The sequence below is a fragment of the Drepanopeziza brunnea genome, assembly GCF_022702325.1.
Source record: "Drepanopeziza brunnea f. sp. 'multigermtubi' strain 214-2 chromosome Unknown ctg6, whole genome shotgun sequence".
Taxonomy (NCBI): Eukaryota; Fungi; Ascomycota; class Leotiomycetes; order Helotiales; family Drepanopezizaceae; genus Drepanopeziza; species Drepanopeziza brunnea.
This window is the reverse complement of record NW_027094069.1, coordinates 1915346-1938650: the sequence shown is the minus strand read 5'-3', so window position 1 is coordinate 1938650 and position 23305 is coordinate 1915346. Positions and strand designations below refer to the sequence as shown.

The 23305-nt window shown below is 46.8% G+C and overlaps 4 protein-coding genes across 4 annotated transcripts; 2 read left to right on the top strand and 2 right to left on the bottom strand.

Annotated features, from left to right (window-relative positions):
• Positions 1 to 343: 343 nt before the first annotated feature.
• Positions 344 to 2196, bottom strand: L3040_004378 (uncharacterized protein; the record flags this gene model as incomplete). The annotated part of the gene is made up of 4 exons (XM_007290955.2): positions 344 to 444; positions 501 to 1747; positions 1802 to 1882; positions 2027 to 2196. 4 exons carry the CDS (start codon positions 2194 to 2196, stop codon positions 344 to 346), a joined length of 1599 nt encoding a protein of 532 aa, XP_007291017.2.
• A 1276-nt stretch (positions 2197 to 3472) lies between these two features.
• On the bottom strand, positions 3473 to 6136 carry L3040_004377 (uncharacterized protein; the record flags this gene model as incomplete). The annotated part of the gene is made up of 4 exons (XM_007290956.2): positions 3473 to 4970; positions 5019 to 5318; positions 5376 to 6027; positions 6124 to 6136. The coding sequence occupies 4 exons, from the start codon at positions 6134 to 6136 to the stop codon at positions 3473 to 3475; spliced, it is 2463 nt and encodes an 820-aa protein (XP_007291018.2).
• Positions 6137 to 7394: 1258 nt separating this feature from the next.
• Positions 7395 to 10964, top strand: L3040_004376 (uncharacterized protein; the record flags this gene model as incomplete). Its single annotated transcript, XM_007290957.2, has 6 exons — positions 7395 to 7445; positions 7555 to 7770; positions 7823 to 7944; positions 7995 to 8105; positions 8876 to 10206; positions 10255 to 10964. The coding sequence occupies 6 exons, from the start codon at positions 7395 to 7397 to the stop codon at positions 10962 to 10964; spliced, it is 2541 nt and encodes an 846-aa protein (XP_007291019.2).
• A 4020-nt stretch (positions 10965 to 14984) lies between these two features.
• L3040_004375 (uncharacterized protein) lies at positions 14985 to 17273 on the top strand (the record flags this gene model as incomplete). Its single annotated transcript, XM_007290959.2, has 1 exon — positions 14985 to 17273. One exon carries the CDS (start codon positions 14985 to 14987, stop codon positions 17271 to 17273), a length of 2289 nt encoding a protein of 762 aa, XP_007291021.2.
• Positions 17274 to 23305: the final 6032 nt, after the last annotated feature.

Below are 23305 nucleotides of genomic sequence, written 5' to 3'. Positions count from 1 at the left end.
AGGCGAGAAGGAGGAAGAGGCTTGGACTGCCTCTCACCATGTACCTGACAGCAACATGCGACTCCCGTTTCTGCCATGCTGGTGGTTCCGAATTCAAGGTGTGTCAGAACCCCATGGATAACCTGTAAACCACGCTCTTATTCTCTATGAGAAATACCCCCCGCTGAAGCTGCGGCTTTCAGGAAGTGATCGTCAAAATTTGAACAGCGCACCGCCCCCAAATGCTTTCAACGCCGGCCTGTCTATGTCGCATTGCTTCCCGTATGTAGTCAAAATATCATGCCTTTGTGTGCCCACCTAGTATTTACATTCCTACCTCCAAAAGGGCTCGCGGACTAGTTTTTTATTGCTCAAGGAAAGTAAACAGATTCGTATGCAGGATGTTCATGGCTCGCGTCGCCTCGTATGCGTCTATCACGCACGATATGTTGATCTCGCTGGCGCCTTTGAGGCTGCATTAGCCACTTGCGCCTGAAAAGTATCTTGGGAGGGGACCGTACCTTGTGAGATCATCTCGATATTAACATTGTTTTCTCCCAATGTACTGAACATCCTTCCAGCAATGCCAATCATGTTTTTCATATCGGCCCCGACTAACGACAAGATGGCCATCTTGTGTAAGATGCTGACTTCACCGCATTCTTCTAGATCTTTCTTCGCTTTCTCTAGCTCCTCGTCCGAGATGTTCGCTGAGTGAATGGCCATAGATACATGGACTTCAGATGTCGAAATTAGATCGACGGATAATCGCCGTTGGTCTAAGATACGGAAGACCTTGTTAAAAAACCCGTGGGAGATAGAGCGCTTGTTCGAGTGTACGTTGATGACGGATATTTTGTCCTTGATCGTGACGGCTGTAGGTCTTTTCGGCGTTATCCTCAGAGATACAGAGCTGGAATTTCGAGAACGTAGCAGTTGATTCGAGCTGAGTTTCACGTCTGGCAGGACAATTGTGCCGTTTCCGCGCGGGTTCTTGACGTTCTTGATGCGGATCTGGATCGGGGGCGAGGCGTGCATAACTTGGTCCATGGTAAGGTGGTGTATGACTTCCGAGCCGTAAAAGGTCAATTCTGCGGCTTCTGCGGGCGTGATGCTCTGTAGCAGACGCGCTGTGGGAACCTTTGAAGGGTCGGCAGTAAATATGCCATCGACTTCTTTCCAAACTTGGAGCTCCTCGGCTGACATTCCAACAGCGACGAGACTGGCGCATAGATCCGTATATCCTCTTCCAATCTCGCCATCCATCAATCCACCAGGCACCATTCCGAAATATCCAGTAATGACCGGAACCCTGTCATCGCAAGCCAATACCTTCTCCCTCAGCGCTGCAGAAAGCCCCCTATAAAACTCAAAATTCGTTGCTTTTCCAGCCTTCGAATTCACGACATCGGAGAGATCCACGTATTCCGCCGCAACGCCCCGATCTTGCAGCAAAGCAACCAGGAACCGACAGCTCAATTTTTCCCCAAAACTGACAATACGATCCTTACTCCTGCCATCAATCTCCAAATGCCATCTCTCAGCCGCTTTTCTATAATCCACAATCTCCTTGCACTCCCCTTCTATCTGCTGTATGACGGCCTGTTGTGTCCGGGCGTCTCGAATATGGCTTCGCGCCGCAGCGACGTGGTCTTCGCAGATGACATGTACCAGTCGTTCGTATTCCACCACCAAGCTTTCATAATGTACTGATTCCGCATCTTTGCAAGCATTAATGGCTTCGAGGATTCCGAAGATCTCTAGTAATCTGAGCGACAGCGTCAGAATTGCGCATGAGCATGGCGGGGTAGAGAGGACTCACCGACTCGTAGTCCCCTCAACCTTCTTCCCCGTGCTCCTGGCGGAGCAGACAACCGCAATCTTGTTATCCTTCAGACCCGCCCTGCCAAACCCACTGTCAGCAAATATCTCTCATCTCTCCCCATTTCCTCACAAGCCCATATTGCCCCTTCCGACCTCCCCCCCACCATTTCCTCACTCCTCACTCCTCACTCCTCTCTCCGCTCAAGAACAAAACACAACGCACCTCACAATATCCTCTGCAATATTGACGGCGAACTTCCCTACACTGGTTCCCCCAAACTTCTGCACCACCCAATCGCCCTCGCTGTTATTCCTCCATCTCTGCCCCGCCTCGCTCTCCACTGGCGTCGGCTCTGCGCTGCCGTTCACGCGGACTGGTAACGAAGAAGCCATACTTTCAAAGCGAGCGACTGCAAAATTGGTATTAATTTGGCTGGCCAAAGAATGTTTGAGGGCAGAAATGGGCGAGACACTGGACTGTCGACGAAGAGAGGTGGGGAGTTTTTCAGACTGGGATGCCGAGCACAGGCACTAAGATAAGATAAGGAAGAGGGCCGTGGAATACGGAGTTGAATGGTGTTGTGTACAAGACCGATCGATGGAAAGCTGTAAGATAAAGCAAAACTGAAGGCGAGAAGTAGGAAATGCGAAAGACTCTGCAATTATATTCAATGGAATACACCAAACGGTAATACCTAATCTGTTAAGACGGCGCCCTGCCTGCTTCTATTAGCTATGAAATGCATGAAGGGCGCAAAGCAGAAGCAGAGTATACTTGAATAAAGCCTAAGAAGTTTCCTGCGCTTTTGAAAGCAGCTACTTTGATTGAAGTCGAATAGCTCATATTAAACTTGCTCTATGGTAATGAAAGCTAGAACAAAAGCAAAACATATTCCACTGACGATATAATGAAATTTACACACGAAGAGTAACAGAGCGCCAAGGTAGCTACATCATAAGGCACGAAAAGATCTTAAAGTAATGACTTGGAATCAACAGTTATGAAAGGTATAATGTGAAGGAGAAGAAGCTCTACTAGGTGCGTATCGAATATGCGAATTTCTTCAAGTCATTACCGTCGTTACAAGTTTAAATGAATATTATATCTATAACAGATAAAAGAAAATTACATGAACTTCATTACTTTGAGACTTCATTCAAGCAACGCTCGGAACATAAAGATTGAATGCTTCGTATATAGCGAATATGTGATATTCTCCAAATGATCCGCTGTGACAGTCAGCTTCTTGTAAAATTCACATCCCCCGACTCTTAGCGAGCCTGGAGCAGAAGAGGACAGTTGACCGGCTGTTAGCCAAACCTGCGACAATCATAAGGAACCATGCGCCAATAAGGCAAACTGTCGGCTACTCTCAGTCGCACCTGAGAGTAGCCTGAGAGTAGCCGGCTCAGGGTTACAGATTCTAATACATAATACAATTATACCCAACCGCCAGCAATCCATCCAAACTGCAAGTCCACATCACGAAAAACATTACAATTGTATCCCCCCCATAATAACACCCCTACCCAGCCGTGCCTCCCAAATCTACAGCAGTCATTTCGTCGTTCGCGTCGTGAAGAGTTTGCCGGCCAAACTCTGTTGTCCCTAGAGCGAGAAAAAGAAGAAGATTACACCGTACACCGGAGGGGCTGAATAACAAGGGAATCAGACCATTGAGGAATGAGCCATTGAATGATTCATAGTATTGGGCCCGAACTGAGAAATTGTCCGTCCATACTCGAACTTCCCGATGAACTCTTCGTTTGGTGTTCGAATTTCAATGCCACTGTCGTCATGGCTGGTAGCAGCGTTTAATGCGGCCTGGCTCGTAACATCTATCGATCGGGCTGCTACCCTGTTGTCCACATGTCCGTTATCCCTCAGAAACTCGTCACTTCCGCTGCTGTATCTGCTACTCTCATGCTGGCTGACCACCCGAGTGGCACCCGTTTGCTTTGGCTGGCTTCGAGTGGACCTAGTGGTCTTGAATTCCATGAATCCACCTTGCTCGGCCATGAACGCAATCATCTCGTCAATCCAGCACTTCGTTACCCACCATGCGCCGAAACTCTTCCCCTGTGCAATCGTCAAGTCTCTCATAACAGCAGTCCCGACTCTTTGCACACACCAAACAATCTCAGCATGCGTAGCGTAAGAAAATTTTGACGGGAGAGCTTGAAGGAAGTTAACCCAGCGGTCCAAGACGTTCTCTGTTGAAGAATCGGCATGAATGCTAGCTTGCTGTTGACGACCGGTGCGTAGAGCCATCTCCCCATAAGGCGTAAGTCCCTCAACCTCCCAAGGAACGCCGACGGGATCAAGAAGATCACGAAGCTCGGATAACAGTAGCGTAACGACATCGTCCATTCCCCTTGTTGGCACACATTCGGCAACCTTCCGTGTTCGGACCATTGTGATCCAATCTTCGTACATTTGATCTCGATTGGCCGGGTTGGACAGCATGTTTGCTGCAGCATGTGCAGTCAAGTTGACCCTCAGTTCACGGTCCAATAATCCCGCGAAAAGCGTTGCTGGTGCAACCTTGGCGTCGATGACATGACCTGGGTGACCGTGGAAAGAGGTTTGGATATGAGAGACCAGCCGCTCGGAAATGTTTCGCAAAGTATCCAGGACTGGTTTTGGCGCGACTTGGAGAGTCAGAGGGGCCACAACTCGCATCATCTTTTGGTACATGACAAAGTCGCATTCTTCGATCCAAGGGGCAATGCCGGGGTTGGCGAACAGTTTCTGGACAGGCATGGTGAGAGTACCGTGGAACGACGTGAACAAATGGAAGAATGTCTTCTCCTTGCAGAACCGCAGAGCATCGACGAGAGATGTGCAGTGAGACCGATAGAGCGCGGTCAATGCACTCGCAGAATCTGGATCAGTACCGACGGGAACATGCTGTTCAATCTTGGGCAGCGTGATTGGCTCGTATTCTTGATTCAGTGGCTCGCTTGCGGGAGCAAAACGAAGTCGCTGAGACATCTTGCTGGACGTAGCTTCAAGTTGAGGTATTCCATGAATTTCGGGCTGGTGGTACAGACTATGAGGCCTCGTGAAGCCTTCCGATCGTTCTGTCTTCAGTTCCGGAGCTTGGATTACATCAGGGGATGGGAAAACTGCTCGGTCAATAGGATACTGGGCGTTCATGCTTTGACTAAGGAAGTCAGCGGAAACCCCACAACTGAACACTGAGGAAGCATACTTGAAGCTTGTTGCAAAGCTAGGCGTCTCATTGAACGATTGCTGGACTGACTGTGACCTCTGTGTTTCAGTCAACTCCGGCTGATCGTCTTTGAGGCTGAAATTCACGTAGTGATATTTCGACTCGCCTCGAACGCCGAGTCTCCTTGTCTTGAGTCCGGGGAACAACACGCGAACAAGTTTACCGAAAGAAGCAGGGTTGAGAACAGTCACTCGTTCAGTTGCACACCTCGACACATAGTTTGCATAAACTCTTCCTCTGGGCACGGAGCCTTTCCCTTTGTCACAGACCTGGTTGATCCTATATGGGCACACATGTCAGTTTGCTTTATTACCGGACCAGGCAATGGAAGCGTACCAGAGCATAGCAAATACTTGTCGCTGTCTCTCGGATTGTGGCCCTCGCTCATTTCCGTGAAGTTCCGTGGCAATCTCTGGCAAGCTGCGATGCTTATTTGCCTGGAACAATTGTCTCATCTCCAACTCATTGGCAGCACTCGATTTCGACGATTTTTTTGCGTTTCCGCTCACCATCGATTCTGCCTCGTCTTGCTCATCGCTTCGCGCTTCCATCAATTGGTTGTCTCCTTCTCCATAATTTCCTCCGTAGACGTCTGCCGGCATAGACTGGCGACCATGTTCGGGCTTGTATGGCTGGTCTTGGGGATACGCTAGAGGAAGATGGTGATTTACCCCCCCAAGTGTCGGATCTATATCGTAGCCTCGAGGATTTTGCAGTTGGGATGCCGAGTGTATAACCATGTCCTCCGCAGTCATCGGGTGGCTCATGCTTCCATACCGTTGGTGATGCGCGTGGGCATTGGCCTGCTGCTCATACCACTGCTTGTGGTATTCGGCAGGATCGGCGAGTTGCTGTTCGAGTATCGGCTGGCTATGTATACTGGTCGTGGAGGCCCGCGAAAGGGGTCGTCTTCTGCCTTTGCTGGACGCAGCTGTATTCGACCGAGATCGAGGCATCGGGATCCTGTTGTTGTCTAGAGATGGGTGATCTGGAGGGTGTGACGCAATTAGCAACTGTACCATCTCGCACCATAGAGCGCCGAAATAATTTTATCTATTGCAGACGTTGAAGGGGAATTCCTCACCCATCATGTCCATAAGGACCGAGTAAGATTATTTCGATCGGGTCCGGAGGGGTGTGGCTGGGACGCTGTCTCTTTTTTTTTTGGTGTGTTTTTTTGTTGTTTTTTTTGCGACCGAAGCGGGAGGGAGGCTCTTGCCCGGGTTTGAAGGATCCAGAAATCGCGTTGAACGAGCGGCCCTATCAATTAATATCGATTCCGGATTCTCCCTGCTGGTGGGCGGCGGTTGTTGTCGTCGGTGTTGTTGATGAGATTGTTTACGTTCACCTCCCGCATGTTGTTCGCAGGGAAACCTTTACCCGGCTGGTGGTAAAAGCGGCACTACATGAGCGACCCGCGAACACTGTATACTGCTGACACTCGAAGCTAACTACCGTCCGGCAGGCATTGAATATAAACGCAAACTACATAGGAAGATAGATATCTAGCTCGAATCTCGTATGACCGAGTTTTCACTTTCCTCGAGCGCTTTCACCCTCAGTTGTGATCTGATAAAAGTTCTTTTCTAGAAGGCCTTCTATCTAGTGCCGCTTTCTGTCTCGCCTCGAGTCCGGGCATTCTTCGTCTCGGAATCAATCAATGAATGACCAGACGGGTCATGCATTATGAAGTTGATTTTTGTATGTAGAAACTATCTCGAGCATCTGGACCGATGATAATACGTGCTCTTCACTTCTAGAACCAGAAGATGCAGCACTCAATTAATCATAAGAACAGAAAGCCCCCCTCGAGTAGAGTAGGTATTCATTCATGTTCATGGAGAGACAGCTAGCCCGACCCACCCCACACACGATGTCGTGGTCGGTATTCAGTTACCCTACATAGATACGGTTTTCAAGGGCTGGAATTCACGTGGACAGGCAGCATTCTGGATTTCGTGGTCTGGAGGGCCTAATTGCAGCCCCGAGTCTCTTGATTAGCTGTTTAATATTAATAACTCTGCATAGCTGGCGAGTTTTGTTAATATTATCATCATGGACTTGTGACTGAAGGATCACTGATCGGCTTGTCCGCCGAGACAAAGCTGCGCTACACAACGTTTAGCGTGGACCACAATTCGTCATTTTCATTTCTCCCTTTCCCTCGCTCCTTCACCTCCCTCGGGCACACAACCTCCATTATCATCAATCAAACATCACCATTATCATCAATCATCAATCAACATCACCATTCTTTTGCAGTCTGCTTTCCACAGCCCACCTGCAAATAACCGCACCACCGCAACTGGAAACTCCATCCGACTTTCGCATCCCGCACTCTCTTCCTCTGTCAACATGTCCTTCCAAGAAAAGGCTCAGGCCCATATCTCCCTCATCGATAAGGAGGTCAGTTCTCTCCAGCGCATGCGCATGCGCACAGCACAGGGGCAGGGGCAGGGCTCGCGCCCAGATCTGCTGTATCCAAAGAACTACCTGCTAACAAGTCTTTCTGCAGCTTTCCAAGTACGAAGTCTTAAATAACCTGGAGAAGCAGACCTCGATCCCAAAGACCTATGCCTTCCTCGGCGCCGTCGCAACCTACTTCTTCTTCATCTTCTTCAACATCGGTGGCCAACTCCTTACCAATGTTGCTGGTTTCGTCATCCCAGGTTACTATTCTCTCGAGGCTCTGTTCAGCATGGGAAAGAGCGATGATACCCAATGGCTCACTGTATGGTCCCTGAATACCCGCTGTGAGAGCTCTACTAACTGGATAATCACAGTACTGGGTTGTCTTTGCGTTCTTCACCGTCTTTGAAAGCTTGGTAAACGCCGTCTACTGGTTCCCGTTTTACTTCACCTTCAAATTCATCTTCGTTCTCTGGCTCGCGCTCCCGGCTACTGGGTAAACTTACCCTCTCCCCGAATTCCGAATGCTGCTGACAAAGCCCCTAGCGGTGCCCATATCGTCTTCCGGTCGTTCATCCAACCCGTCTTTGCCCGCTACTTTTCCGGACCTGGAGCCACTGCAGCCAATCTTCGCTCGAAGATTGACGACAAGAGCTTGTAAGCGGCTCTCTTTGATGAGCTCCAGACATACTGCTGAAGTAAAGTAACCCCAAATCCTCGATCGACTAGAAGAGGGATACGTAACGAAACTTGACGGATGGGAAAGCAGGGATGATGGGAATGGAACAGTACATGAGAGAGGGTATGGTCCTGGCAAGCTGATGGGAATTAACGAGGCAATAATAAACTTTGGGCTCCTGGAACGAATTTCCTGCAGGGGTGCTAGAATATTTTCGTTGATTCTATATACTGAGGTGGTGGGTGGACGAATGAGCGATTTTGAAATGATTCTTTGAGAGTGAATGTGTACTAAGCTGCAGGTGACCTTGGATATAAACATAACTACCCAGGAAATGGCAACACCATTTAGTATCGTTTTCAGCCAACATCATTAGAAGTACTTAAAGAATGAAACATACCATTAGAATCGATGTACTGTCAAGTCACTATTGAAATATGCCTACAGCTCCTTGTGTGGGCAATATTCCGGGTCTAAAAGGGCAACTTGAATGCTACTATGCTAGAGAATCGGCCCACGATGAAGCTCTCCCATTTTCACATGTCTCTCCGTACTCTAGCTCGAGTGTGGTTTGATTTGTACTAGCCGAAGAGACTAGACCAATGCTAAAAATAAAACATCACCGGCAACCCCAAGGGGTCAGTTCCTAACGCCAAAAGCCGCAAACAACAACCTACCAATAACATACCAACACCAGGACCAATCTCTGGAAGACACCGAAACCATGATTTGCGTCCTTTGATACCAGATCACCGAGAAATATCTGCTTCGACACTCTTGTTCTGCGCCGCAAACCTAAGGTCCCATGGGATGCGCCGCTGAACCTCATGCCCCTCCCCAAGCTCACTCCGCTTCAGTCGCGACTCGCGGCATCGCTATTCGGATCCATGATGTTGCTCCTATTGTACTTGCTGCTCACAGCGCCCAATTTTGCATACGCCACCGAGGTCGATTCGACACGACCGGAAGATCACAACCATGAGAGATTAATGGACTTCCCGCTCCTGGATGATTACCATGAGCTGGAATCGAGAGAAGTTGTCTATGAAGCGAACTTCTTCGGGGTGGATAGCATGATCCTACCGAGAAACACGGCGCCGACAGCTTTGCTCAATAATCGGGTCGAGGCGACGAATGTGCAGTTGGGACAAAGCTTCTATTATGTGTTTGCAAATGCTTCGGTATGGGGGGAGAAGTCTCCAGCGACACCGGGCCTACCATCCGAGATAATACTGGACAATAGGCGGCTAAGGAGGTCGGTGAAGGGAGTCTCGGAAGAGGGGGCAGACGCTGATGAAGGGAGTGAGCTCAGAAAACGGCAAACGACTGTGGAAAATTACAGGACTGTATATATCACAGTGACTACCTGTGATCAACCAACCTCGAATACAACCACTGATCCTGCACCTCAGCTCCAACTATACGTTTCCCAGTTTGCGAATAATACAAATCCCGGGCCAGGAAAACCATCAGCTCTCCAGGATCTGGTACAGCTAGAGGGAGGGTACGCTTTGCATGAAGTAAACGCTACGGGAGATGTCTATATCAGCATATACGCTCAAAATGCCACGGCGTACAATGAAAATGTCTACAGTGCTCATATAGCTGCTTCAATCGATGCACCATATCACAAGTACTGGAATAGCTCAGACCCGAACCTATTCCTCGTCGATAGTGACGACTACTCCGCTCTCTTGTTTACAGATCCGTTTATCACCAACTCGACTAACACTACGCTGTTTGAAGAGTGGATGGATCAGCCTCCGCCATATGTTATCTTTGCCAGCGATGCAAATGATACCTTGACGGTAGGACTAGAGAGATCATACTGTGGTCTGAAGCGGAAATCGTCGATCCAAGCCTCTTTGCCCGGACAGACAGCCGGTACAATAGTGACTGGTATGACTGCAGTTGGAAACCAAACTCTCCCAAAACAGTCGTTTTTTGTGAACGGATTGGGAGCTGGCAAGACCTACAAAGTGTCTCTGGCAATGGACGGAAATTCCACAGCTTCAGGTACCGGTGTCGTAGGAGGAGGGGGTCAGGTCTTTGCCCAAACTAGCTTCGACATGCTCTCAGGTTTGACCTCCACTTTTGATGGGAAACTCGTAAGCTAATGCTTTAAAGGTGGCAATTGTGCTGTGATACACAAATTATCTTTCTGTGATCAAACAGCCTACTCGGTACCTTCAAATCCCAACGTCTTTCCCAACATGAGCGCACTCGCCGCTTTCTACGACAACGCAACCCAAGCCAGCTTCGCCAACTTTGAAAAGGTGCTCGCTCAGATTCCTTGCGAAACAACATCCACTGCGCAGTACTCGCTTGCAAGGAATTGTGCCGATTGCCGCGAAGCGTACAAAACTTGGCTGTGCGCGGTGAGTATCCCACGATGTACGGACTTCACCAAGGAAAAGGACTGGCTCCAAGCTCGAGCTATGGGCCAGCCTTTTCCCAACGGCACCCTCCTCCCTGAAGCGGACAGGGCACTTGCAAATATAACGGCTGGCGTCAACGCGTCTCGAAATTCTCGTATCGATGATCTTCTGGTTCCGGGCCCGTACAAAGAGGTCTTGCCGTGCGATGAGTTATGCTTCAATCTTGTGCGGAGCTGTCCTGCATCGATGGGTTTCGGGTGTCCGCAATTTGGGGACATTGGGTTTAACGAAAGCTACGGCGTCAAGCCCATGTTCCCTGGAGATGCGAGTGGACGTATCTCAAACATTACGTGTAATTCTCCTGGCACAATCTACTACCTCTCGGCTGGCCGACAGGGACTGTCATCGATGGTGTTCACGATTGCGAGCGCCATGGTAGCAGGAATTTTGTTTATATGAGAGGGAACCTGGGTAGGGTGTAGATAGATGATGGGATGATGGGATGATGGTTTTGCACGGCGTAGGGGTTGAGCGGGCGTTTGTGTCAATCACGGGGGTCTTTGGTTACTAGAGAGACCGACACAGGCAATATTGGGCCAGCACGGACTCGCTGTATGTGGGCTTCAGCGGGCTACCAGTTGGACCAGATAATGCGGGCAGATAGATGTACATACAGTATAGCTAGCTACCTAGATGGCGAAGAAGGGACACAGAACAAGAGCAAGAGCGCAACGCGCATCATAATTGTACATTGTCAAACTTCTATCGGCCCGAAAACGGAGAGCTGAGATCGTGCTTAAATAGCTACCTAATAACGGCCCGTTCGCTTACTAATATAAGTTCTCGAATACGGTGTTCAATTCGAAGATGGCTAAGGGACGGCCGAGGGACGGTCCCCAAACGCTCGGAAAAGACGATTTCAATCGATGAAATCGGTTCCATTTTAGCAATAGTTTAAATTTTCAATTGATCTAATTATAAGTTTGATTCTAATAGACCTAGAGTGATCCACCAGCTATGTCAATCTCTTGGGACCATCTCTAAAAGAGGTCGTTATCGGATAATTAGCTGACTGTCCAACAGCTCCAGCATTCCCCTTCCAGGTAATCGTCGCGCACAGGTCGGTATTTCTACAATAATACTCAAGGTCGCCGCCTACTTTAGGGAAGGGCTCCTAAAGTTGTGACGTCAAGTCCCACTATTATTACGCGGAGCTAATAATCTAAACACGGTAGTAAACTCACCTACTACTATTCTGTCGGCTTCTGAAAAATTCATGGTATTGTGTTGTCAAAGCGGATGTTGACAAGATGAACGATATAAGCAAAGTATGGATCCCAGAATCATACGAGGAAAACCCTTTGATTGGTGAAAAACGGCGAATGAAGTTATGGGACGGAGAAGGAGAGGCTACCGGTATTACGAAGTACGTCGATTCAATGGAGTTAGACCCGAAGAAAGCATTGCGCTTTTCAAACAACTTGGAAGACCTTGACACGCTGCAGATGGCTACCGGTATTCCTGCTGATGGCGTATCTGGGCGAAAACACCCTTGATTGGACGAGTTGGGAAATTGCTGGAGCTCTTTGATAACATGATCAGAAGGGAAGTGGCTCGTTGATTGTCTATTAGTTGCATATTAGAACTCCTTTCATTAGAACTCATCTTGCCTAAATTCGAGAAATCGACTTTCATGATCGGGATGGTTTTCGACAAGGGGACAGACGCCCTATACTGGCCGCACGAGCAACTCCGTTAGGTGAAGGAAGGTATAAATTATCCCTCCCGCTCGTTTGCCATGTTGTTGCACCCACACCATTGGCGTTCCATGATCCCGACGCACCTGTCCCATGTCGTCCATATGTGTTGGAGGGGCCAAATTTCGTACCGCTAGGTGCTCCCCTCCCAACCCACTTCCAAAAAATACATTGGTCTCCTCCATACTCAGTCACCTCTAACTGCTGATGCATAAAATTTTATTCCGCACTGAAACTCTTCACATTTGACAACTTAAACTTCCCACCACTATAAGCTTTGAAAAGTAAATACAGTAAAAACCATAAACCTTCTGATAACGAGGGATAGTTTATGACTGTAAGACGATTTAATTTTATATTTGGATTTAATGGGGATGGTTAAAGCAGAAATATAGAAAGCTGGCTTTCGCTTAACTCTATAAGAAACCCTTTTTTTTTTTCCAAAAAAAAAAGGAGCGACTTCAGCTTCATCTTTTGTATCTGGGTTTATTAAATAATCAGATTTAAGATTGACGGTTTAGATTAACTACCTCCCCGAAGACAGAATTAATAAAGACCGGCTAATGTTGATTTTTTTTTCTTGAAGTGTTAACCCTTAGTTTTGGTGCGAATAGTTGTTTTATGTTTTTTAGCAGTTAATTACCTGGTACTGTAACTGTTTATTTTCTGGGTTCGAGCCGAGCAAGGTGAGAGAGGGAGAGAGAGAGAGAGAGAGAGAGGAGGAGGAAAGACAGGGACAGGGGCAGGGGGGGCTGTCAGACGGAACGGGGGGACCAAAGAATCGGAGCGGGAAGACGCTTGATGGGTATCTCCGTGCTTTTATGGAGTACGGTAGGTGAGTCGGTTTGAGAGAGGATCTGACCTGTATCTGCCGGCCGGGCCTGGATGCAGGCTCGGGAGTCGGAAGGGAAGACGAAGGGAACGGGTCGGGGAGAAGGATCGGAGGTGAAGCGAACGGAGATGGGAACGGGGAAGGGGAAAGTAAGCCAGTCAGTCAGTCAGTCAGTCAGTCAGTAAGTCAGTCAGTCAATCAGTCAGTCAGTCAGTCAACTCATGATGCGTTGTACAAAATGTAATTTTACTTTTACGGCGGAAGAAGCGAGGAGAAGAGGCCTGCTTTGGGTTGGGTTGGGTTGGGTTGGATTCGGCGTAGTATAGTGGTTGTCTATAGGTAGTAAAATAAGTTCTAAGGGTAGGGGAGGGGAGGTATACGAAGGTGGTTTTATAGAGAGGTACCTAGGTAGCAGTTCTAAGAAAGGTATGCGGATGTTGTCTGTTGGTTGTTGCTGTTGTATGAACAACTGGGGCTTAGTAGAGTAGTGAGTATAAGAATATCTATCTCGCTAAAGGAAAAACTCTTTTCTCCTTCTTTATGCTTTTCTTCCAAGGGGACATGCTTGGGGCGGAAGCTGGAAGGCCAAAGTAAAGATAACCAAAGGGAACAACGCAACCCTCTCTTTCCTCTTTCCTCTTTCCTTTCCCGGCTGGGTGATGCTTGCTTGATTGGTGCATTGGTGCATGTACCGATGGTTTCTGTTGGGATGGAGGTTTGAGATACACCGTCGGCCGTCTTGTGATTGGGGCTGGACGCGTGTTTGGTAAATCGGAGGGACTAGATTAGGTAGACTAGGTAGACTAGGTGGACTAGGTGGACTAGGTAGGCCAGACTAGACTAGACTATATTAGACTAGTCTCGGCGCGTCCTTTTCTTCAACCGTGGCGCCAGGGCGCGAGCACGTGCACCAACACGAACACGATCTCGACCTATCGACCTATCGACCCGTCGACCCGTCGACCTCAACCTCATCGGAATGCTTCACATCCAATCGCTGCACCTGCACTTCCAACTTCTCCGGCAAGCACTTAATTCGATTCAATTCGATTCGAACTCGACTCTCATTTCTCCTACTCGCTCTCTATCTGCCAACCTTACGATCCAAAACCAACCTGGACATCTGGATCTCGGAAACATCCATCATCCATCCATCATTCTTTTCTTTTTTCCCTGCTGTGCGCCCGCCAAGCTCGACCGACCATCCTTCCCCGCTGATCCGCTGTACGGCATCTCTTACTACGAAGTAGTTTCCGTACTCTAATCGCTGGTTAGTCCTGTCTTCCCTATCTCACTACTGCTCGACGATCTCATACCCATCATACTGTACTATCCGCCCGCCACACCAGTCCATTGCATCACTTTCCGCCCTTCCCTCAGCTCTGGCATTCAACCCCCCTCTACCTCTAGGTACCTCTACCTCAATCTCATTCTCAATCTCGGTCCCAACCTCAACCTCAACCTCAACCTCACCCTCAACTTCACCTACTATCAATCGCATCGACTCACGACTGCGACGCGAACTACTTCGCCGAGCCGATATCGCGAGATGAGATCCAAGTCTTAATGAGCCTTATCGACATCGACACGGACTCCTGACGCCGTCACCCCCTTGCTTCCTCCTGCTAAACCTGGAATCCACCGCAATCTCGCTCCGTCATCCATCTACGATCCTGACCAGCGCACATCCGCCTTGTCCTGCACCTACTTCAGCACAATAGATCAAAGATAGACTGACTTTCCGATTCGCCCAGACGCAGACGCAGACGCAGACGCAGACGCCTATCACGGCTTGCTTTCAACGATATCTATACCTCAAGCATCCACACATGGTGTATCCGCTGAAACTGCCTCGACATTCCACCGTGACCTCCGCGTCGTCGACCTACGATGTCGTCGACGCGTTATTCGCAGCAACCGCTAAATATCTACCAAGATCCGGCCCCCTCCATCGACCGCGCCCCTATGCCCTCTGAACCAAATTTCAACAACACCAAGAAGCCGTCGCCTTTTCGACCGATCAAAAATTCTGCATCGAGGAGGAATAACATTTTCAATCCGCCCCATGCTGGTCGTAGCAAGCAGTCCCCTCTGAAGTTGGCCCACCAGACATCCAGCTCTCCCTCAAGAGCCCCCTTTGGTAATGAGCTGAACTCGGTATCAATGCCACCCCCTGGAGGAGCAAAGCTCGATACGGATTCGATGGAGAAAAAGCAACCGGTCGTCTCGAACTTCAGGCAGAGAAGCATGTTCTTCAATTTCTCGAACAACGCCTCGGTGGACCAGGAGAACTATCCGCAGAACCCGTTCCACCCAACAGCACCCTCTTACGACGATATGTCTCGATCGAACTTTTCGCTGGCAGGCGGTTTGTATGGCGAACGACCGGTAAAGCGCAAACTGTTGGACTCAGCCCCGATCCACGAATCTAGACCATTCAAACATGTCAAGAGTGAACAGAGCCAGAGCCAGGAGTCGGAGGAATCTTTGGAACCCGAGGAGCTCCCGGCCCCGGACTCTTTTCCTCCCTTGCACGACGACGGGAACAAGCCGCATCACAGCTACGCTCAGTTGATTGGCATGTCTATCCTCAGAGCAACAAACCGACGACTTACCCTGGCCCAGATCTACAAGTGGATTTCCGATACATATTCCTTCTACAATGCTCAAGAGACCGGATGGCAAAACAGCATTCGTCATAACCTGAGTCTTAACAAGGCGTTCATCAAGCAGGAGAGGCCTAAGGACGATCCAGGAAAGGGAAACTATTGGGCGATTGAGCCCGGAATGGAACACCTATTCATCAAGGAGAGGATACCCAAGAAACCTGCTGGACCCAACGAGAATGTCCCCGTGCTCTCGACCAACTTGAGTCCAGCCAACCTCCCCGAGACTGCTCTGTTCAAAGCTCCTCCGCCACCCGCGCGAACACCTGAACTTCCTCCCTCTCAATCAAAATGCCAAATTTCTGAAAATCTACCTACCATCCAGGAGCTCTCCTCCGATGCTACCATTCCCTGTTCCGACGCCTGCAATACGGAGCCAGAGAACAATGTCGAGACTGAGGTCCCATCTTCGCCTCTCATCCAATCTTCGCCGCCGATGGCTGCAATGCATTCATCCCCTCCCGTTGCTCGACAAACTCAAAAACGCAATGATACCCCACCACCAGTCCCTCGCTTTTCATCATCCTCCGAGACTCACTCGCACAAACGCAAGCACGCGTCAATGGACGACAGTGGATACTTCTCGTCTCTTGAATCATCAGCCCTTCGTGGCCCTCGCCGATTGCTTACCTCAGAAGCAGACCGCCCAATTATCAAGCGCGGTCGTGCGGAAGAGGAGATTGCTCGTCTCCGTGGCTCTTCGTGTGATGTCCCTACCAAGGGTCGTGCACTCTTCGCTCCTGCATCATCATCGCCTATGCGCCTGAGTGCTGCCAAGAATGAACTCTCTCAGATGCTACCACCTCTTACGCCTGCTGTGAAGCTGAAGGCTCCCGTGCGACCTCCTCCATCTGCCTCGCCAAACACCAATCTCCGCCTTCACCGAGACAAGGTTCGTGAGATGGTTGGCTCGCCCCTCCGTGGAATGACGGTTCTCGATGAGAACCACGCTCCTTGGAGTCCTGCCTTCAACCTCAACGACTCGAGCTGCATGTACCAGGACTTTAGTACCAATTTTGATATCTTCACTGATGATTCACCGGACGTGTTCGGCCTCGGTAATGGCTCCCCCGAAAAGAGATCAGCCAAGCGACCTCGCTTAGACCGATCGAGATCTGCAAACATTCTAGCAGATATCTCAAACTTCAGCCCTAACAAGAGACTCGCCTCCACTCCGCTCCGCAAGTTCACGCCCAGCTTGAACAACTTCGCCTCGCCTCTGAAGGGCAGTGGACTCTTGGAATCTCCAAGCAGAATGATGTCACCAAGCAAGCTCCTGGGGCTCGATTCTCCCAACAAGATTGCACGCCCCAACTTCAATCTCGCCACCTTTGACCTCCCCCAGGACGACTTTTTCAGCTCCGAATTCCTCTCCGAAGAGCTGAACCAGGGATGGGATATCATGCAAGGCTTCCAGAAGATCGGCTCGGGTGGTGATAATTCAGTCCCATTGGGCAAGCGATCGCCGAAAGCTCGACCAGGCTTAGGACGGAACTTCACGTCTCGCTTCTAGACGAAGTATGATGATTTATCACGAATTCTTTTTGTCAATCGAAGAATCCTGCGTGATGGAGTTAAAAACTTGATGAATTACGAAATTATGAATTGGCACAAGTGGCGCTGCTTTACTACTAGGCAACGTGGCTTGGGTGTATGGGGATAGGATAGGATAGGATACGATTGGACGCATTTTGCATTACTCGCAGAAACTGAATTCAGGATGGAAACGGTTGAAGGGGGAATTCACCGCCTTATGGCTAGCGTCTACATCTGTCGATGATAATGATGTTGGATTTAGTCGTTTGTTTGGGGTACATATTTTCTGGCTTGCCTTTTTCTATTTGCCTTTTTACATGGCCGGATGGGGGTTTTTCCGGCGCATGTGTTTCCTTGAGTCGCCCCTTTTCTTCGGTAGCGTTTGCTTTTTCTATGCCGCTTTCTGATCTGTGCTCGGGTTATGGGCTGGAGAGGGCGTCTCTGAATTCATGCTGTAGCGGGTATCAATTGCACGGCGAAACTTGGGTCTTTTTCTTACTAGGCACGACAAGACGATTGTCGCTGCTCTTATCAACTTTTAACTGATAATCAGGCAATGGATGGCGGGAGAGAACCAATGGAAAGAATGGGATTGATAACTGTTAAATCCATCCCGTGATGCTTCTGCGTACGTTTCTGTGAAGATGTGAAAAGGGATTCTATTCTTGGCGACTTGTACCTGTCAAACTACCTAGGTGTAGTTGTCAGGTTTCACATTGCTATGCTGTGCTGTAAGGCTACGTTGAAGAAAGGCCTTCTTGAGTCGCTCTTGAAAGCATGTCTCCTATCCGATATTACGATCGATCCCTCATACTTACTTATATCCAGGAGCAAGCAAGCAAGCCAAGCCAGGGAAGGCAGAAGAGGTACTACGTAGGTTGTTGTAGGTTGTTGTAGGTAGGTTTAACGGGGGCTAAGCGAAGCGAAGCGAAAGCGAAAGCGAAGCGAAAACGAAGCGAAAACGAAAACGCAAATCCGGTATACACGTACATACGTACGTCTGTGTTTACTTCCTTACTTTGCTTTTGCTTACGTATTATACCTCTTCTCTTCTCTTCTCTTCTCTTCTCTTCTCTTCTCTTCTCTTCTCTTCTCTTCTCCTTTTTCTTCTTCTTTTTTCCCTTTTCTTCTCTCCTGTGAATTTGAAGGGAGGGTCTGGATTGGAATTTGGATTTGGATTTGGATTTGGATTTGAGATTTGGATTTGGATTTGGATTTGGATTTAAGATTTGGATTTGGATCTAGATCTGGATCTGGATCTGGATCTGGATCTGGATCTGGATCTGGATTCGGATTTGGATTTGGATTTGGATTTGGATTTGGATTTGGATTTGGATGGGGGACATGGAAAGGGGGTTTCGCGCCTTTTTTCGCTTAGATTTTTCGCTTGGATGAAGAAAGTAGCGGGGGGTAGTGAGTGTGGTGAGTTGGCTAGTTGGGTGTGGATTAGGTGGATGGATGGAGGGGAGTGAGGGGGAGGGGAGGAGTGGAATGGGGGTAAGTGAAAGTGAAATGATATGTGTGAATGGATGGATGGATGGATGGATGGAGTGTTGCTTTGCTGAGGCTGGGATTGGGATTGGGATTGGGTTTGGGTTTGGGCTGGGCTGGGCTGGTTGAGTTTGGTTTGGGTATTAAGAAATGTACTAGTATTATGTGTGTGTGCATGCGTACAGGTTCTTTTTGCATTCTTCTCGCGGTAGTATGATCGAACTTACTTATGTGCCCTGTGCCACACGAATTCCGCTAAGGCTATTATCACCAAAAAAAAAAGGAACCTGCAGTATTGCAACTTGAATTGGTTTAACAACGCAGCGTCTGACCAAAGTCGTCTTTCTTGCGTAGTACAATTGTGTCTATTGTATAGGCTAATATCTTATTACTCTAGCACGTACATGTAGCGGGTATTCCAAATCTCAAAGTCTTTCGGCTTACCAATTATACAAAGTGATGTGATTTAATACCATTCGACTCGACTCACTACCCCAGGCAGGATGATCCCATCTGCATTCAGGTATTTCAGAAGATATACACCCCCTCTTCTGATTTTTCCTGATGTTTGGATTACTTTGAACGCAGATCAGCTTGGTATGATGACTTAAGGACAAAGGAGAGAGAGGGACGACGAGCTCCTACCCCAGTGCCAGCAGCTCCTACCAGTTTGAATACAAAACCATGAAAACGCCGCCTCAGAGGGAAAACTCTCTTTATTCGAAAGGCGTTCGTCCAGAAACTGTTTTCCATCTTGGACCTACAAAAGACAGGCAGACAAGAGCCCAGCGTAGAAGAAAAACGAATTGGAAATTAAATTGCGATGCTACAATACAAATTTTCAAAGCTCCATCCATCCTGCTAGTGCTATCCACAGAGAAAGAGGCTACTAGCTTGCTTGAACTTTGGCCTCGAATAAATCCGAAAGGCTTCTTACCAAGTATGCGATCTTACCTACTCGCCAGTTGCCTGAGTAGGTATCAGTTTGAATTTGAAAAATTCGCCGCCTTGTCCTACGTAGCAAGTCGGAACCACCAACCCGGGCATAAGGAGCCATCCACGTGATTAATCAATAGCTTATAACTATCAACACATTTTTTTTAATTTTTTTTAAGAAAAGAATCTTCATGTTAAGTAAATACCAATCCATTTTCGAATCTCTTGGTGAAAATTCTTACTCAATATTACAAGGATAGCTACAAGATGAAAATGTCGTGGAAAAACCAACTCGAATTTCGCTTAAGGTAAATCTATAAGGTAATCAATCAATTTCACGATCTATTCGTAGCTCCGTAGAGTATATTCGTGTTAGCAACCATTACCTACCCCGATCCGATCGTGAAAAAGAAAATTACATGTATACGCAAGTCTTAATCGCTATTCATAACCTTGCCGGACGAAAATTTATTTTTGAAATGTAAATTGGTAGGTAGTGCCAAAAGAATGCAGGCTCCTATTATACCGGTAGTCCAACAAATCTGATGTTCCTCGCTTATTGTGATATATCCACGGCTACGGCTATTTTGATATGTGCGCCTCTTTTATGAACACTACCGAAGTCCATGCTCGATCGGATTCAAGCCTTGTCTTTTAAACCTCTAGCTTTCTTTTATTTTTTGCTCATGACTATACTACGTATATCTTTCATACGGACGTGCGGAGGCAAATGAATGAATTCCGCAAATTGATTCGCGCAAGCGATTTCTACGAGCCAAAAATAAATCCAGTCTTGACGGTTAAGAGCCTTCCTTCTTTACTAGCGCGGGCCAAAAAACAAAGCGAAAACAGATACGAAGAAGACATATTGATTTACCGCATCCTTCCTTATTCCTTCTTGCTTTGCAGCCTTTATAAATAAACCGTGAGTGTTAAGGATGTGCTGTAATATTGATCAGACTACGCGTAAATCGAATTCGCGACGGAGATGAGGTTCGGAGGATAAGGTGGGTTGGATTTACGTAGTATTAGCAACCAATCCATTACGTGGACGGACTGACTCCTTCGTGTCCGGCTCGCTCTTCTACGGACGCATGTCCGGTCCAGACTCTGCGAGGACAAGTCCGGAAATCCTTTTTCAAAAATAAAATACTTACCTACTCGGGGCAACCCGTCGCTTATCTACCTACCCGTCGCCTATGTCACCTGAAGAAAAATAATCCTCGTAGGTAGAAATCTGGATCCGACTCGCCCTTACCTACCGGTACTCCGAACCCCACCACCAAAGCAAGCCACCCGGGACAGACAGCCCAGCCAAACAAAGCCCGGGCCACCCCCACACCTAACCTTTTTCCGCCTTGATAGAGATATATAAAATCGAATTTATAAAAAATCAACCCCCCCGCCTTCATCGTTATCGCATCGTTAATTAATTTTTCTACTCTAAAAAGAATGCACCCACCGTATCGATCTTGGATTCTAGTAACTATAGATAACCAACAAATACAAAATCCCAATCATACGTAAATCATTGCTTTGAGTTGACGAAGGCAATAAATTTTTTTATTTTTTTTGGGCTTTTTTGTATATTATAGACATATACGTCCGTCCGCTACCTATTCCGTAGGACTAGCTTAGCTTAGCTTATTAGCGTGGTGTACGTGTCCAAGGCCGAAAAAAGAATACGGACGAAAAACGGGAGGGACTTTTTTCTTTTTTCTTAAAAAAAAAAAATTATAATAAATAAATTGATTATATCTCTACATCGTAGTCATTGGTTAATCGTCGGTTACCTTAATTTTAATTCGAAAGGATTGACCGGCTTGCTATATCAAGTCAGCACCACCAAAGCGGGACAGTAAAATTTGCTCTTTTATAATAAACAGAAAATCTACTAACTAATACATCGCAATTATTTCTATATAAAAAGCTGCATTATATTATATGTAATATCAGCTAATCAACCAAATTTGATTTACAAATTGTCAATCCTTTATCACGCTAAATTAAAGTAATAAGAATAGCACTTTGAGTGTACTTTTGTTATACGTTTCGACCTTACTAATGCATATAAACGTCGGCTATCTTAATTTAATTCCAAAGGATTGACCGGCTTGCTATATCAAGTCGGCATCACCAAGGCAAGACAATAAAACTTGCTTCTTTATAATAAACAGAAAATCCACTAACAAACACATCATAATTATTTTTATATGAAAAGATGCACCCTATTAAGTCTAACATCAACCAATCAACCAAATTTGAATTAGGAATTGTCAATCCTCTATCACGCTAAAGGAAAGTGATAAAAACAGTACTTTTAATATACTTTTATTATACGTTTCGACCTTACTCGTGCGTACTGCATAATCGTCGGCTGGCTACCTGAAATCTAACTCCAAAGGATTGACCGACTTGCTACCGTATATTAAATGAGGGGCTACGATTCTTTACTTGTACGAAGTACGAACCTTAAGCTTTTTTTCCTCTTTCTCTCTTGCGGTAGAAAGAGAGATAGAAAGTCTAGAAAGCCGAAATTAAATTAGCGATATGCGACGTCCGTTCGAAGAAATCTTTTTTTACCGGCGGTTCCGAACTTCTTTTTTTTTTCTTCTTTTCGAACACTACGCCGACTATAATTTATATTTAACGAGTATATCAATTAAAAAGACCAAGAGGAATTTGCGATAACAAAAGGAACGGGTGTAAAAGATAAGATAAAAAAAGGTTTAATTCGATTAATCGAAAACACGGTATTGCGCTTTCGAAAGAGCGTTTTGCAAACTCATCGGCTTTATTTAAAAGCTACGAACGCGAGCCTTTTCAGCTTTACGACGAAAGAAAACGATGTTTGTACTATACGGATCGAGGCCGCTCGTAAAGCTGCTATACGTATTCGACGGTACTCAAAAGAAAACTCGACGCATGATATTATAAATTGCTTTCAAAAGGTTGATAAGTGTTTAGCTATTTGACGAGAGCTTTTCTTTAACACAGTTTGAATTCTCGATTAAATAGACTTTATATATAGTTCCTTTACTTAGCACGTCGCCGTAATAGTGGGCCTTGACGTCGCAACTTTTGGGGCCCTTCCCTAAAGTGGGCGAAAAAATTATGTCCCGCTTCAAGCTTCAGCGTAAAAAACGGCGAAAAACGTTGATAATCTAATATAATATTTTTAAAAAAAAATGAGTTAAAATCTTTTAGCGCTAGTTTTAATCTCAATTAAAAAAGGAAAAAAAAAATCTTTTTTTTTCGTCCTTTTTCTTTTCTTTTTTTTTCCTTTTTCCTTTTTCTTTTTCTTTTTCTTTTCTTTTTCTTTTTTTCTTTTCTTTTTTTCTTTTTTTTTAAAAAATATATATATATATAATAGATTTAGATAGTTAAGCTTACTATAGATTTTATTCTTCACTTTTTCGCTTTCTTTTTTCTTTTTTTCTTTAATTCTTAAGACTTTAGTCTCTTATAAGTTTAAAATAGTATATATACACGTACGTATTTACTTATTTATTTACTTACGTATTTGCTTTTCCTTTTTTAAATACTCTTTATTATGTATTTATTTTAATTCACTTAATTATT